Genomic DNA, 16348 nt, shown 5'->3' on the forward strand with positions numbered 1-16348 from the left:
TGGTCTCTGACACATGGTCTCTGCAGCAGCCATGGCCTCCAGCTGCGAGAGGTGATTTAAAAGAAAAAGAAAAAAAAAAAAAGGCACAATTTAGTTTTGGCTTCTTTTAGCTGTTGCCTTTCATCCCACTGCGCTCCTGCAGAGGTAGCACAGGCCAATTTGTGGCTCCAGAGAGCCCAGGCTCAATTCCCACAGCTCTGAGGTTGGCTGCCAGCCCTATTCTCAGCCCCCCCAGCTGCCACACGCTCCCCATCTCGCAGGGCAGCTGCAGCCCCTCAGCTGGGGGCAGATGCTGCGGCAGCAGGGCAGCACAGAGCAGCTTGGGAAGGGATGAGACCACTTGTCTTGGGGGATTTTTCTTCCCTCTGGTCCAGGTCTCCAAGAACACGCTGGTATTTCTAAGAGCCCCGCTCTGCAAGCAGCCCTGCACAAACACACTGCAGCACGGTCAGACTCTGCTCTTTAATATACTCCAACATTGCAACTCCCAACCTCAAATGTGATACAGCGCTGCTTTAAAAAGGTAATTTACACACATCCCAGCATCACCCTCCTCATCATCCCAAAGAGCAAGGCCTTGACTGGCGCCAAGAACCAACCAAGGAAAGTCTCTTGCGGCCTTTGTAGCGGAATGGCAGCAATGAGAGGGTATCAGAGCTACTGCGATGGTTTGGGATTGGTTTCAGTTGCATCCCTGATGAAATAACAGCATGGAGATGAGACACAGCATTAATCTGTCTCCTCAGCCAGGGCTAGAAGCGCTTCATCTGGCGGCGTTCCTGTCGGCGTTGCTTCTTCTCGTTTGGTTCTTGACTGGCGGGCGAAGACTCAGCTGTAAACCAGGGCCCCAGGATGTTCACCCACAGGAGGTAAAGCGCACGCCCCGGAGCCTGCGAAACACACGTGGCACAAACTCGGTCACTTTGGGGACAGCTCTGGCAGGGGTGGTGCTACTGAGGGAGCCAAGGGAGCCGCAGTATCTCTACAGGCTGGATTGGGGGCATCACAGGCTGCACAGAAATCAAAGGCAGTGGCAGGCATCCAAAATAAATGGCCTGATTTCATATGGATTAGGAACATTCATATGTATACAGCACGCAGGCTTCATTTATAGAAATCCCAGCATCAGGTCTGAATTACCCAGAGAGATCCAACTGCCCAGACATCCTGCCCCTCCCTCCTTCAGAAAACACACCCACGTTTCCGAATTTTAAAAAATAACAAGTGATCCAGATGGCCTCCAGGGGCCAGTCAGAGCCCAGGCTGCCCTCTGGCCCGTCAGCTAGAAAGAACTTGTGAGGAAGGACTCAAAGGAGAGAACTTTCTAGGCTCCCAACATCACCTTTTATACATTTTTGGGATATACTCAAAGCAACTGTGGGATTTTTTAACTAACTGGAGATTTTTTTGTCCTCCTGCAAAAAGCAGTTTTAGCTGAAGGCACATGACAAATGTCTCATGAGTAGAAAGTCTGGTGTGTTCAGGAGAAATCAAAGCCCATAGTGTTTGATCTACCAAGCGGCAGAGTGTCCAGCAGTTCCCAGCCCTGGTTTGTGCTGGTAAATGACTGAGAAAACCAAACACGGTCTGTTTGCCGCAGTCACAAAAAGGCTCCACACACAAAGATGGCTTTGATGTGCCTCAAGTTTCTCATTGCCCTTTCACTGGACCAGAAAGGCCAAGGCCAGCCTATTTTTCGTGTGGTTGACTCAAAGGGATCAGGACTTCTTTCCCTGTAAGGCCTCATTTTTAACAAGATTTGACAGGGAGATTAAAAAAAATATCAGAAAACAGTTTTGGCCTGAAACATGATGCTATGAAATGAAATAGATAAATGAAGTCCTTAGTACTGAAGACAGGGACAAGAAAGAAAACTGCAGGGGCTTACCAAGAGCCAGAAGTACCAGACGTAGAGCGAGAAGCAGCTCAGCACTTGGACCATGGCTGTCAGCAGGATCACATCCTTGAGATGCCTGAGGGAAGAAAAGCAAAACATGAACGTTCCATTCCAGCCCCTGCTAATCACACCAGCTCCTCTGCCAACACAGCCCATCCGCAGCACCTCCAGGGAGCCCCCCGGCCCAACTCAGGGACTGTCCCTGCAGCTGCGCTTTGCCACGCAAAAGACTCGAAGAGTCAGAACAGTAAACAGAAAAAATAAATCAGAGTTAAAGAGCCTGGATCCCTCTGAAAGGGACACCGAGAAAGCTGAGGAATGCCGGAGGATGGAAATCAGCGGCAAAACCACCACCCGGGCAGCCTGTGCCAGCACCCGCTGATGCAACACATCTCACAGCACAAAGTCTGTACTTTATCTATAAAGCTCACGGCTGGTGGCAAGTGGGGAAGCGGGGATCTTCCTGTGCCACTGCACCAGCTGACAGACACACACAGTCACCAAAGGGCTGGGGTGCCACAAGGACAAGCACACCCAGACAGCTCCCCCTCCCATCCTGATTATCCAGCTGTGGGATCTTCCACACCAGCCTGAGGCAGAGCTGAGAGCCACTATGGACAGGGACAAGCTGCCCAAACCTCAACCAGCCCCCTCGGGTGGGACCGGACACCCAGGAGACATAAATAGCTGTTGGTTTGGCAACACAAGCCATGGGGAGTGCCGCGATGGGTTAGAAAACCACCAGCTCCTTCACTCCCATTAAATTGTCAGCTGCTGGAATAAGAAACATTCAAGTCCCATCTGAGAATGTGGTGGAGAAAACAGAGGCAGAGGGAGTGGTGATGAAACAGCGTAAGGGTAATGAAAGAGCTTGTCTCATTCTGGGCACCACTGCACTAAACAAAGTGACCAGAAACAACTGGTTCAGGCTGGAAACACCACCATCAACTCAAGACACCACACCATCTTCCACTAACAGCCAAGGTTCAGAAATCTCATGCATCACCAAGGGGTGACAGCAGAGCTCCCACCGAACCCAGCGCTCCCAGGGATCGGCAAGACTGGTTTTCCTCAGCCCCAAAGCACCACACAGCATCTGGTCCGGCTACAGATAGCACGAGGGAAATGCCATCAGATTCCTGGCTGTCCAGAAGCAGCTCCATGCCAGCCTGCGCTAAGGGACTTGTGGCACAGTCAGCTGAGTGACAGAAAAACATCCACTGCTTTCTGAAAGGAATTGGTAGCCTGGAGTGGCTTCCTGGTCCCCAAAGTGGCAATTTAGAGGCTTCACCTTCAACTGATGCTGAGCAGTCAGCGGAAGGAGCACTGAGTGTTCGTTAACACTTTGCATTCACATACAAATGGGGTTAAGCTAATGAGACTCTCAGGGTCACTGAGGGCTCTGCACAGGCTCGGGTACAAAGGTCCAGAGTAAGGATGGGAATTGCAGCTGTACAGGTTTTGCTTTTACAGCTCTGCCTTCACACTGCATTGTGTTTCGTGCAGTCCGTGCCTCAGACAAGTATCAGTTAATTATAACGTGTCATAAAACTTAGTCCAAGGGCGTATCACTTAGGCAGAAAAACCTCGGAGCCCCAACACCAAGGGAAGTTCTACGTCTACAAGCAGGACTACAGCCGTGCTACAGCTGTGCCTGACACCTTTCCACAGGTCAGCAGGATCCCTGTGCCAGCTCCTGTCAGTCCCTGCCCTTGACAGCACCATCCCACATGTGCACGGGGCAGTTATCAGGGCACTCACTCTGCTTCGGTGCCCTACACACCTCCCACAGCTAAGAGGATACCCCAGACAACATCAAACTTCAGTATTTTCCTTACTGCACTGTGCCATGTTGCGTTTCACAAGAAAGGAATCCAAAATATTTTCCATCCCCCCCAGTTCTGCTCAGGAGAGTCAGAACAGTGCAAAACGGGAGAAAAATGCTCGGCTGACCCGCAGGAAAAAGAAGTCATTATAGGATGAAGAGAGTGTGAAGCACTAGAAATAACTAACTAACCACAAATAACTAACTAGAAGTAACTAACAACTAGAAATAACTAATAACTTCTTCTCTTCCTGGCCACCTTGTCCCTTGGCTGTCCCTCATACCGGACACCTAAGGCACTCTGGCTGCAGGCATAAAATTTACTACTCCACTAACAAATGCCCCAGGTAAGAGCTCAACCTGTGCAGAGACAGCGGGTTCTGTGACATACAAGTCACTCTGCCAGCTGATAACATCCCCTGGCATCTTCTGGCTGCAGAGATAAGACTTATGTGAAGAAAGAATATACACCAATACATGGCACTTTCAGCATTAGAACACTTGACGTGATGCAGAGGCCCTACTGACTTTCTTCAAAAGCCTGGCAGCAAGTGAAAGATGGGGTCAAACCATAAATTGGAGACATTCAACACCCGCCTGGACATGTTCCTGTGCGACCTCACCGAGGCGTTCCTGCTCCAGCAGGGGGATTGGACTGGATGATCTTTTGAGGTCCCTTCCAATCCCAAACATACTGTGATACTGTGATACTGTGTGAATTGTACGCCAAAGACCCCCGGTACCTTGCTGAGCACATGCTGTGGAACCCCAGCAAAGGCTGGGCCAACAGATGGAGGCTGAGGGCAGGGAGGACGGACAGCAAAGCCTGATGTGTCCAAGACTGCCAGGAAGTTTTCTGTAACTAGTGTTTTCCAACAGTGAGCCCCAGAAATAAATGCCCTTTCTGTACCATTGCCTCCTTATTTTATTTAAAAGCGCTTTGCAAGAATTACTGTTGTTTGTTCCCTGACCAAGGAAGCACCACCGGCACCACCAAAAACACTGGACAGGCAAACACTTGGCACTGTCTGCAGACAGACACAGGGAATGCACCAACAGAGGAGGCAAAAAGTCCTGAGGAAGTGAAAGGAACCACTCGGACAGTGGGGAGGGTTTTCAGCGTGTGGAACAGGGCAAGGCAGTTTGCAGCCAGGATGGGGTGGCTGGCAGCACATGCCCTTCTGCTCTGCCAAGAGCTGCCTGCACTTGAAAAGAAAATATAAATTGCTCTGTTCCCAAAGCGTGCACAGTGTCAGTGCTGTCCCCTCACTAACCTGCTCCACGGAACCATGTGGAATCTCCTACCCATGCATCCCAGCCCTAGGGACAGTGACTGTTCCAGGCTGACAGACCCACGTGGCAGCTCGCGACCAGTGCGCACCAGGCTGAGCATGCAGACAACAACGATAGTTTAGGAATGTTCTGGGAAAAAATGGCAACAAGCTTCCAGCTCCCCTCATGCCCTCACCAGTGGGCAAGCAAAGGTGGGAGCTGTGGGCTGGCTTTCTCCTGGCTCTGCGTGCACGCTCAGGCAGCAGGTCCTGCTCACCTGGACTCGTGCAGGTGTGGACACTCACTCTGCCATCCCCTGCTCCATATTCAGGTCAATTCCCCCGTCGGCAAGGCTGCCATCGTCTGTGAAAGACGGCTTTGCCATGGAGTTCATGGTCCGGTAGCTGGTGCCGTAGACCACCAAGCTGAAGACGAACGCCAGCTGCAACAAGGAAAGAGCTGCCAGCCGCAAACGCCACGACCCCCGGGCAGAGCGGCGGGGGCCCGCTGGGCTCGCCTGTCGCAGCAACCGGGAAAGGGCCCGGGTTCCCGCCGGCCAGGCCCAGGGCCGGTGCCCGCGGCGGGCCGGGCGCTCACCCACGTCCAGGCGGAGGCGGCGGGGTAGAAGATCACCAGGTTCACCACGGCGTAGACAGCCTGCGGAGAGAGCACGGCACGGCTGTCAGCCCTGCCCGGGGCCCGGCCCGCCCCGCCGGGACCTCCCCGAGCCCTCCCGGCCGCACTCACGGAGGCCCCCAGGATGATGCGGAGGTAGAAGCGCAGTGTCTCCCGGTTCTCCTCGAAGATCTGCTTCTTGCCTTTGGTGCCCGCCTTCCCCTTGGGCTGCGGAGCCAAGAGAGGCGGTCAGCAGAGCCAAGAGAGGCGGCCAGCAGAGCCAAGAGAGGCGGCCAGCGGCCTCGCCCGCCCCGCGCCCCCGGCCCCGCCACTCACCGCCATGGCCGCGCCGGCTCCGCGCTCCGCTTCCGGAGCCCACCGGAAGTGACAGGACGGAAGTGGCACGGCCGGAAGGGCGGGGCCTACCTGAGGCGGGGGCGGGTCTGGGCGGGCGTTCCGCCGTTCCCGGGGTTCCCCCTGGGGGCCCTGCCCGGGCTGGGTGTCTCCCCAGTCCCCTTTCCCGGCTTCTCCGCCCCGGGGGTCCCCGCCGGGACCCAGCGGGTTTGTGCAGTTTCCAGCCCCAGAGGACCCTGAGCCCCTTACCCAGCCCGGGGGCTCTGGAGGCAGCTGCTCGACCCTCCCTTCTGGGTCCCGCTGCCCTACAGCAGACCAGCACTTCTGGTGCCCGTCGTGGTTATGAAGGATGAGAGGAAATGGCCTCAAGCTGTGCCAGGGAAGGTTCAGATTGGATATCGGGAAAAATGTCTTACAGGAAAGGGTTGTCAGGCACTGGAACAGGCCGCCCAGGGCAGTGGCGGGGTCACCATCCCTGCAGGGGTTTGAAAGACACGTAGATGAGGCTCTTAGGGACGTGGGTTAGTGCCAGTGTTAACAGCTGGACTTGACCTTGAGGGTCTCTTCCAGCCACAGTGATTCTGTGATTCTAAGTGACTGACCCAAAACCAAGCCACATCGCTCTTAACTCCTCAGCAGCTCCGTTGGCTCCTGGTGGTTCAGGGGACGTGACAAGAGCTGGGGCTGCAGAGCCTGGTCCCGTACGGCAGCAGCCCCACAGCAACCACCCGTCCCAGCCTCACCTCTCTGTGTCACAGCCTTTGTCCGGCCAGGACGCTGCTCTCCAAGCTCCAAGCGCAACAGGCACTGGCCCACTTGCAGGAGCTGAGCCGGTCCAGCCTAACACTGGGGCCACGAGCAGCGCTCTGAACCCTTCCCAGGCTGGAAAGAGCCTGAGCTGCAGCCCCACAGCCGCCGTCCTCGGAGGGGACTTGACTTCACACCTGCTCAACGGCAGGAACTAAACCTTCCTGCTGGCTCTCCCAGCTCCTTCGCACTCTGTGCTGAAGCTCCCACCCCCACTGGCCCCTTCCCCAAACCACTGGAAAGGAGACAGCCCCGAGTTCCCCACGAGTGTTTATTGTCCCAGTGGGTGGGAGGCAGAGGCACAGTTGGAGCCCTGGCGACCTGCAGCTGCAGATTTTACTGCAGCCCCCCGAGGAGAAGCTGTTGGCACCAGGGGGTGTGGGGCAGCGGGTGGGGGCTGGGCAGGAGGTAGCTCGTGGTGCAGTAGTGCAGCAGCAGGGCTTGAAGTGTGCAAGTACCCGCCTGGGACGGGGGAAGGCACCAGGACTGGCACAACCAGCCCCTGCCCAACTGAAACGGTGCTGGGAGAGGCGGCTTGTACCCTAAACACCCCAGTTCCCAAAGCGGGGGCACACGGGGGAGCACAGGGCTCAGCACAAAACCCTTTCAGTGCAGAAGAGGCCTGGCTGGGCTGGCACAGTGTGCTCTAGAGATGCTGTCTGCTCACCAAACTGAGCAGAAAGGGTATTTCATCCTTTTTCTAAACCCCTTCTTGTCCAGAAAGGATTCCCTACGCTGGCAGGGGGAGTCAGGCGGTGCAGATTTGTACCTGTGTAGTGCTCCCTACACCTTTATTCCTGCCCCCATTCTTGCCCTCCCTGCCCAAAGCCTGGCTGCAGGGGGTGGCAGCACCACCACGGAGGGGTCACCCCCCTCAAAGAGGAGCCGAAAGCTCTGTGGATCATCCCCAGGCTCCTGCAGGAGGGCAGGATATGGGCAGGGGTGGCAGCTCGCCCCAGGTTGTGCAAGGCACAACCTTTGGGCAGGAGATGGAGGACAGAGCCTGGAGGAAGGGGTTTGATTTTGGCAGGGGGGACAGGGCACAGGGAGGAACTCACTGCTCTGCGTGGCTGAAGTCATAGCAGAAGTTCAGATTGCTGGGGGGCTTTGGGATGGGAGGGGGGGTGTCGGGGATGCTGATGTTCTCCAGGTCCAGGAGCCGCAGCTTGAGCTCCATGGACAGCAGAACATCAAGGTCTGTCTGCATTCGCTCGCTTGTCATCTCCTTGCCCAGGAGCACGTTCAGCCCATCTGTCCAGAGGCAGAACTGGGGAGACAGAACACAGGCGTCTCAGCCACCAGCGCTGGGCAGCCTGAGAGCCCCCCTGTCCCACGCTGTGGCTCCCACCACAGGGACATACACACACACGTGACTCCCTCCCCTGCCTGATGTCCCCTGGCCAGGACACTCGGCCACCATGTGCCTCCCCAGCCAGTCCTCGGGGCTCACCTCATAGCGGGTGGGGGCAACGAAGTTGAGGCAGTATTCCTCCACATCGTACACGAGGGAGAAGGCCAGCTCCAGGACGTCCTGCAGGGACAGCACAGCGGGCAGCTGGCTGCTCAGCCAGACTCTTCCCAGCCTGGCAGGTTTCTGAGCAGGAGCTGCCTGCTCCGTCTCTGCGCCGCACAAGACCCAAGAGATCTCCAGTCTCAAACCACATCAAAAACCTGCCACAGTCCATGAAACCACCACCCACCACCACAAACCACCACCAGCTGTGCAGAGTGGGGTGGGAGGTGCTGACCTTGTTCTGCTTCCCGGAGCTCTTCTCCTTGGTGTGTGGACACTCCTTTCCCACCAGCAGCATCTTCATGTCCGCCACGGGAACTGGCGCAAGTCAAGGAGCCATGAGCACCCGCTCTCTTCTCCTCTCCCCCAGGTCCCCAGCACTCAGAGCCCGAGCATGGGGGCTCACAGCCACCTGCCACTTGGGCAGAGCGTTTCCCGCTCCTTCCCATCCCTCTTCTTTCTCCCATCACCTACTTTTTTCCAGCAGGCTCTCGATGGGGGCAGAGTGCACCCCCTCCTCCACATCCCCGTAGTGCAGCACCTTGTGGTTGGGTGACAGGCGGCAGTACCAGAGCTTGTCTGCGGCAGAAGGGCCAGCGGGAGGTGATCAGCATTGCCCTGCTGATGTCCCATTCCCTGGGTGGATGGAGCTGCCCCCACACCAGCACACACCCCACTTGCTCCCACCCCATGGGGGAGCCCACACCAGCTACAAATGCTACTCCTCACAATCTCATTGTGACTTCTCTAGCGGACGGGACATCTTTCTTACGAGGAAGGGCTGAGGGAGCTGGGTCTGTTCAGCCTGGACAAGAGTGGGCTGAGAGTGGATCTTATCAATGCTGATAAATATCTCAAGTGTAGGTGTCAAGAAGGCGGACCAGACTCTTTTCAGTGGTGCCCAGCGATAGGATGAGGGGCAATGGGCACAGACTGAAACACATGAGGTTCTGTCTAAACATGAGGAGAAACTTATTTACTTTGAGGTGCCAGAACCCTGAGACAGGCTGCCCAGAGAGGGTGTGGAGTCTCCTTCTCTGAAGACATTCAAAACCCACCTGGACATGATCCTGTGTGATCTGCTCTGGTGAACCTGCTTTAGCAGGGGGTTGGACTAGATGATCTCCAGAGGTCCCTTCCAACCCCAAGCAGTCTGTGATTCTGTGATTCTATGGGAACAAGGCTCTGCCACACTACCGGGCACTCACCCTGCCTGCGGCGGCTGCTGATCTTGCGGAACAAGGTGCCCTCGCAGAGGTGCAGCAGGCGCTGCTGGCGGATCAGCTCCAGGAGTTCCGGCTTCAGCCTCTCGCGCAGCTCCCTGGGGTGAGAGGCAGCAGAGGAGGAGCTCAACAACTTCGGTGGCTGCTCGCTGACCTCCCCCAGCCCCACAGTGTCCCCTGCTACAGCCCCAGAGCCCACTCACAGCACGGGTACAGCCAGTGTCTCCTCCTGGTGCAGCCGCTCTGTCTGACGCAGCTTCAGGATCTCACTGTAGTTCAGCGTGTTCACCCGGATCTTGAATAGCTCCAGGGAGGTGGGCTTGAGGGACAGGGTCCTTGTGATCTGCTCCCGCACCACCTGCAGCACCTGCAGGGCACAGGACGTCACCCCCACTCTTGGTGACATTCCCCAGAGCCCTTGAATTCGTGCACAGCCCACTGGCCGAGCATCCCCTCGCACCTTGTCAAAGTCCTCCTGGGTAGCGCGCATCTCCTTCCAGGTCTTGTTCACCAGCTGGATGCAGATGCAGAAGAGTTCTTCAAAGAAATGATCCTGCCCGAAGAACATAGGGTAAAAGGCCTGAGCCGTCTCCGAGCCTGCAGTGAGAAGGACAGATGATGCCAGACTCCCCGTTTTTTCCAGAGGGTTTCAGTGTCCAGGAGAACCAGGACATTTCCCAGCCCTCCCTCCCTTCCTCTGCTGTCGGCCATGCCAGAGCCTGGTGGCACCATGGCCGCAGCCCTGGCAGCTTGTCCCCAGCTCCTGCCAGCCAGCAGGCAGCAGGGCACGGAGAGGGAGAAGCTGGAGCACAGACATACACGGCTCTCCGATGTGCAGGATCTCGCAGAGGATCAGGGTGAGCTGGATGCTGCTTCGAGCGAAGGGACATTCGTGTTTGTCTTCCCGGCTGCTGTTCTCGAGGACAAACTGGAGGAGAGGGCCAGAGCATCATGTTACATGGGCCGTGGACGCAAAGTATGCCCGAATGGTGGGGCTCAGACATGTCACACTCCTCTTGAACATCCTACTCGAGGTGTCCCCCCAGGTTAAGCCATTCCTCACAGAAGGAGTCAGCTTTCCCCAGGAAGCAGCCCCAGTGTCCTTCCCCTGCCTCGGCGCGGGAGCCTATCCCAGGCACGGCACGGGGAGCGTGGCTCATGCTCTGCAGCCACTGGCTGGTTTTGCCCAAATTTTCCTGATCTGCCCAGATCTGCTCAGCCCTAGAAACCAAGCTGTGGACAAAATACTAAAAATTATAGGGAACCTTCAGTGCCACCAGCCTCAAATGGCTGCTCCTACCCCCAGGAAGGACTTGGCTCCATCTGAAACAGTGCAACAGTAGGACACCTGCCCAAAAGGTGAGTTTGGCCAAGGACAGGTCACAAGGAAAGGAAAAGAAGGTGGAGATCCACCAGCACATCTCTGGGAGGGGGCACGCACCCTGCCGTAGGCGCTGGGGGTGTGCCTGGCGAAATACACCATGTTGTCGAGGGCAAGGAGTCCTGGCGGGGCACGGCGGAAGTCCTCTGCTGGGTTGCTGTTGTTCTAGGAGGACACAAGACGATGCAATTCAGCAACTGCTCCTTTCTTCTCTGAGCAGCACAGTCCTCCTGACTCACCCATGGGGTTTTTGCCTTTTGAGTCGCAGCAGCTCCACAGCACCCACTGCTTAGCGGTGCTGAGGGAGCAGAAGGGAGGTTCTGCCCGGTGGCCCATCACATCAAAAGGACACCAGGCTTAGGGGAGCCACCAGAAGGTGCTGCTGAGGCTGGTGACAGAACCAGCGTGGGGCTGGGGAGGGGATGGAGAGAGGACGCACCGTGAAGCCCAGCTTGCGGAACTCCTTGGCGCACAGGGATCGCCGGCGCTCGGTGCTGAAGTTGCTGGCAGGGACCTCACTCTCCGACTCAAAGGCGGTTTGGCGCAGAGAATGGAGGAGCTCCCGCTGCTCCTGGAGGGAGAGCAGAGAAGAAGGGATGCTGGTGAGCCCCACACAAGCAGGTTCTCCCAGTACAAACCAACAATTAAATCAAATGTTCACTCAAATGCAAACCTTCACCTGCCTCTGCACCCAGAGGTGGAAGAGAGCAGGACCAGGCTTGTCAGGAGAGCACTCCAACCTGTGAGTAGGGATCCATGGAGCTTCTCATGCGGCGCTCGCACAGGTTGAGGCTGACAGACTGCAGCACGTACAGGTAATGGGCCATCTCATCCCCCAGTGGCTCAGAGCTGTGGATGATGTTCTACAGGAGACCGTGAGTGAGTAGGTTCCCCCCAGGCTGCTGCTCCTCGTTCCTCCAAGCCCAGGGCGAAGCAGCCAAAGCCGGGCAGGTCCTGCTGCTTGAAGGGGCTTTAGGAAGCCAGCAGCTCCCCTTGAGGCTGGGGGAGTGCTGGGTGCGCTGAACCGCAGGCAGCCAGGGGAGCAACCCTGGGCACATGGGTGCCAGAGCAGCAGCACCCACTGGAGGCATCAAGAGAGGGGTGTGGGGCACACAGGCAGTGCGGCCAAGCACGGTCACCAAGGGCTGAGGGGACAGGGGCTGGGGAGGAAGGACAGAGGAAGAAGCGCAGAGCAGACCATTGCACAACCCTAGCTCCTCACCTTGTGGATAAACTGCCTGATGTTCTTCTCCCTCAGGTAGTCCATCATGTCCTAGGAAGCGGGGAGGCTGTGAGACGTTCCCCAGCTCAGCACACCGCCATTTCCCAGAAAAAGCCAGTGTTCTCTCTGCAGACCCGCTGCCCCGCTATGCCTGGCTTTGGGCCACAGGCAGAGTGGGGACAGAAAGGAGCCAGCAGTCTGGAACCACCAGTCACTTCTGACACCAACGAGGTGGAGACCTGTCCCCAGCTTCCACTGCCCTGGCAGCCAGGACCAGCCCACCCCAAAGGGGCTCAGACAAGATCCTGCCCCACCAGACTGCCAGGACAGGTTGTGTCAGTCAAGGAGAAGAGTCAGAGCGAGGACACTGACTTGAAACACCTGCAGCCACTTCTCACAGCCCCACCACCCAGACAGCACAAACGCTACTGTGGAGGACACAGCTACCCAAGACCCCATCATTGGGCTCCAGCCGTGATGGCCCAGATGTGCCAGGCACTGGGGCTGGGCCATCTTGGTTACTGTGCCGCCACCAGCCGTGACACTTCTCCTGTCATTTGAGATCTTGTATCCCCCCAAAACTACTCCAAAGGGTGTGAGACAGCAGAGCATCTCTGTGACAAGGACACCGCGGTGCTCGGATCTGCAATGCCACCACCCTGCCCGTGGACAGCAAGTGGCCCCTTACCCGCCGCTCCGTGTCGGTGGCAGCCAGCAGCAGCGCAATGAGCAGGGCCATCGCCTTCAGCTGCAGCTGGGCATTTGTCCTGCAGAAGGAGGAGGAGTGAGATAGGCACAGTCCCCAGTTCTGAGGATGGTCTTGCCCCCCCAGCCAGACTCCTCTCCCCGCCTCGCTGCATGGAGCTGGGGAACCCAGAGAGGCCAGAGCCAGGAGTGAACAGCTGCTGCCAGCGGCACCAAGGGTGGGTGCTCCCTGCAACTGTGACCACAAAGCACCCAGGAATGAATCAGATATTGCTCTGCACACACTCCTGGGTGCAGCATTTTGGAGCCAGAGGACAACCCAGGGTGAGCAGAAGCCTCCTGTCTGGCAGGAGCCCTGGGCACAAGCCTCTCTGTTTTCTAAGGAAGAAAACCTCCAAACTGAAGAAATGCAGAGGTATGAGGAAGAAGAGGGAATGAAGAACCCACCTTAGCTGAGGAACTTAACGAACGCTGTTTGGTCGGTACAGTACCACCACCCCAAGCTGCAGGGAACAGACTATGGCTCTTAAATACACTGGGGAATGGGAAGGAATGGCTACTGCCAGAAAAAGCGCTGGTCAGCTAGAGAACCAAAATATCTGGATGAAGCTGGCATGAACGAATCCATGAAGGAATCTGACCTGGAGATGGAGTGGATTCCAACCCCTGGCTTCAGGGACAAGACAGGCTGATCTCCCACAAGTTATTTAGGAAGGGACAACACAGTGTTGTGCCAGGGATAGTCATAAAATCATAGAATGTCCTGAGTTGGAAGGGATCCACAAGGATGATAGAGTCCAACTCCTGTCCCTGCATAGGACAGCCCCAAAATTCGCACCATGTGTCTGAGGGCGTAGTCAGCAAAACCCAGAGAAATCTCTTCCATCACCTCATCCCCACCAGCCTTGGGATGGGGTGAATGGTGCTCTGGGCTCCCCACTTACACCTGCAGGTGGGTAAGCAGACGATCCAGTGTCACTTCTTTTTTCACTAGCTCAAAGAGGAGGCGACTGGTGGGCACCATGTTCTCCAAGATAGACAAGGAGAGCTGCTGGACAGATGCATCCACTGCGTTCATATTCACATAACTCACTATCTACAAGACACAAAACCATCTGTTGACAGGAGGTCGAGCCTGGGTGACGAGGACAACAAGGACTCCCAAGAGCACAGGCTGTGGAGCCTGCAGGAGGCACTTACCTTCCTGATGAAGGCTGCGCTAAGAGTCTCCCAGGAAACAAAATCATGCTCCATCAGCTCCATGAAGGCCTTCAGGGTGTGAGCAAGCATTTCCCCTGTCCTGGGGGAACAGATGAGCAAACACAGTGAGAACGGGTCCAGATACCCCACAGTCGCCACCAGAAGACAGGGGTACAGGTGCATATTGGTGGGTAAGTTAGAAACAGAGAATCAGAGAGCAGTGAGCAGGAGAAGAAATGAAAGAGAAAGTGTTGGGTAAGAAATTGGACCCTCGCTTAGTCACCCCAGGAAGCTGAGGCAGGGGAAGTTCAACAGTATCTGGAAAGCTGTGTTACTACGGTACAAAGATCACTGCAGACAAGCCCTCAGAAAAGCAAAGCCAACCCAAATCCCTTCGCCTACTTCCAAGAAACTGTGCTGCACTGCCTGGTTTAGGCTCCACATCCTCTGTGAGGCAGGAGTTTGGAAGACATGCACAATCACATCCTGACAGAGTCAAGCAGGTGCTAGTATTTAGCAACCTGGGTTTTCTTAAGCTGCCTGCAGATCTCTCACAGCTAACACTGCAGGGCAGATGGGTTATTTGGGGAGGCAGGAACAAGCAGCAGCAGAGGCTGGCATCATCACGGGTTTCCTGGCAGCAAGACCCATGGGGCAGCAGATGACCCAGCCAGCAAAGGGCTGCGAGGTTCAAGTCTGGGCGTGCTTGTGAGCAGTCAGGAGCACAGAGCCCTGGGGACCTTCCCCGGCTGCCAGCCTGTGGGGACATGTACCTGCAGGTAAGGAACCTGCAGAGCCACGCATCCTGCTGCCAGTGCAGCACAGGGATCAACACGCCAGGAACACGAACGGAGTCCACTCCAACACCCAGCTTAGAGCTCATGCAGCATTAGCAAGGGAGAAGAAAAGTCAAGAATCACGAGGAAAGTCCTCTCCTGATACTCACGCATTCCCTTCTTCCACAATATAGAAGATTTGTTTCAAGCCATTCCTGTTGATGAATTCCTGAGCAAAGGTAACGTCTTGGGAGAGGCTTGCAAGCTTCTTCAGCGAGTCAGTCTTCACATCTGAGTTGTTGCTCTGGATCCCACTGTACAACCTCTCTGCTTCTTGATCCTACCAGGAAGGAAAGATTGAAGCAAAAGCAGCTCATCGAAAGACAGCAAAAAGCTTGGAAGTAGAGGCTGGAAGAGCTCAAGCACAAGTTTTGGAAGGAGGCTCAGGCTAGAGCAGCCCCAGTGAGGAGCTGGACTGAGAGACAGAGCCACCAGAGCCGAGAGCAGGAGGAACTGAGGGAGGAAGTGAAGCTGGAACAACGCTCAGAACACTTGATGGGTTGGCCCATGTGTCCAAAGATGATTTAGTTTCTCTTCAAACTCCCCCAAGCTGTGCTGAGGGAGAATGAAGGCTGAGACAAGTCTGCTGGGTCTGAGGCCAGAGGAGCCGTCAGGAGCCAGAAGTGGCTGAGGAAGGCAGCGGCAGAGGGCTCGGAGCACCACATCGCCTGTCACAGGGGGACATCCCACCAGAGCATGCGGCAGAGGAGGAGATGGGGACGCAGAGGGATGTACCGGAGAGGTGGTCAGCCGTAAAATGCTCCCATTCTTAATCTCCCTGCGGTTCTGTAAGGAGAAAAGAACTGCTCAGCTGGGGAGCACTGTGCCAAGGGGCTGGGGAGAGCTCGGGGGGCGTCTCACCGACTCGGTGATGTAGGTCTGCCGCCCATCCGTGTACTGCAGGGCGTAGCGCTCGGCGTTGGGCAGGCTCCACCTGCAGCGACAGGGACTGGTCACAGCACTGTATGGCTAGTGCTGGTCACCACCAGGCCAGCAGTGGCCTGGTCATGGGCTGTCACAACCAGGCGGTGGGCAACGGGTGCGGTACTCACGCATCGCAGACGTCCTTGAGCACCGAGGTGAGCGGCTTGGTCTGCGAGCGAGAGAGCGGCCATGAGCTGGGGCGAGGGGTGTGGGGAGGAGTTTGGGGGTGCCGGGTGGTACCTGATGGAGCTCGATGAGCTGCGGGATGGCTCCCACCATCTGGATGGCAATCTTCACCACGTCCTTGGGCGGCGGCATGGCTCCCGCAACGGCACCGTCACCGCCGCTTAGCACGGCTCCCCGCCCAGCCGCAGTTCCGGGTCGCTGCCGCCGCTTCCCCGCCTCCCGGGGGGCCCTGCCGCCGGCCCCAGGGCCCAGCCACTGCCACCACCACCGGACTCAAGGGCAGTGCCGGACCCAGCCCCGAGCAGGCCCGGCCCGGCCCCCTCACCTGAGCTGACGCAGGTTTGGCAGGACCCACCTCCACGGCAAGGATGGGGCCTTGCACCAGGAA

General features: G+C 56.8%; 2 protein-coding genes across 5 annotated transcripts; both read right to left on the reverse strand.

Moving 5' to 3' along the window:
* Window positions 1-443: 443 nt before the first annotated feature.
* On the reverse strand, window positions 444-6012 carry TMEM208 (transmembrane protein 208). Its single transcript, XM_065029125.1, has 6 exons — window positions 5946-6012; window positions 5742-5837; window positions 5592-5651; window positions 5300-5436; window positions 1889-1973; window positions 444-890 (listed from the first exon to the last, which is right to left on the reverse strand). Exons 1-6 carry the CDS (start codon window positions 5949-5951, stop codon window positions 753-755), a joined length of 522 nt encoding a protein of 173 aa, XP_064885197.1. The 5' UTR covers window positions 5952-6012; the 3' UTR covers window positions 444-752.
* Window positions 6013-7022: 1010 nt separating this feature from the next.
* On the reverse strand, window positions 7023-16233 carry ELMO3 (engulfment and cell motility 3). Of its 4 annotated transcripts, XM_005512628.3 has the most exons (20): window positions 16015-16233; window positions 15903-15943; window positions 15712-15784; window positions 15586-15636; window positions 14961-15130; window positions 14015-14114; window positions 13759-13910; window positions 12798-12876; window positions 12110-12160; window positions 11628-11750; window positions 11327-11458; window positions 10948-11052; window positions 10326-10434; window positions 9967-10103; window positions 9710-9873; window positions 9492-9604; window positions 8758-8862; window positions 8519-8601; window positions 8221-8301; window positions 7023-8037 (listed from the first exon to the last, which is right to left on the reverse strand). In XM_005512628.3, exons 1-20 carry the CDS (start codon window positions 16090-16092, stop codon window positions 7825-7827), a joined length of 2160 nt encoding a protein of 719 aa, XP_005512685.2. In that variant the 5' UTR covers window positions 16093-16233; the 3' UTR covers window positions 7023-7824. The 4 variants fall into 4 exon arrangements, with proteins under 4 accessions (XP_005512685.2, XP_013225951.2, XP_064885193.1 ...); XM_013370497.3 differs by lacking the exons at window positions 14961-15130; window positions 15586-15636; window positions 15712-15784; window positions 15903-15943; window positions 16015-16233 and having other exon boundaries at window positions 13759-13929; window positions 14015-14096; XM_065029121.1 differs by lacking the exons at window positions 13759-13910; window positions 14015-14114; window positions 14961-15130; ... (2 more) ...; window positions 15903-15943; window positions 16015-16233 and having other exon boundaries at window positions 12110-12176; window positions 12798-12816.
* Between the last annotated feature and the right edge of the window lie 115 nt (window positions 16234-16348).

This window comes from Columba livia, chromosome 13, assembly GCF_036013475.1.
Source record: "Columba livia isolate bColLiv1 breed racing homer chromosome 13, bColLiv1.pat.W.v2, whole genome shotgun sequence".
Lineage (NCBI taxonomy): Eukaryota > Metazoa > Chordata > Aves > Columbiformes > Columbidae > Columba > Columba livia.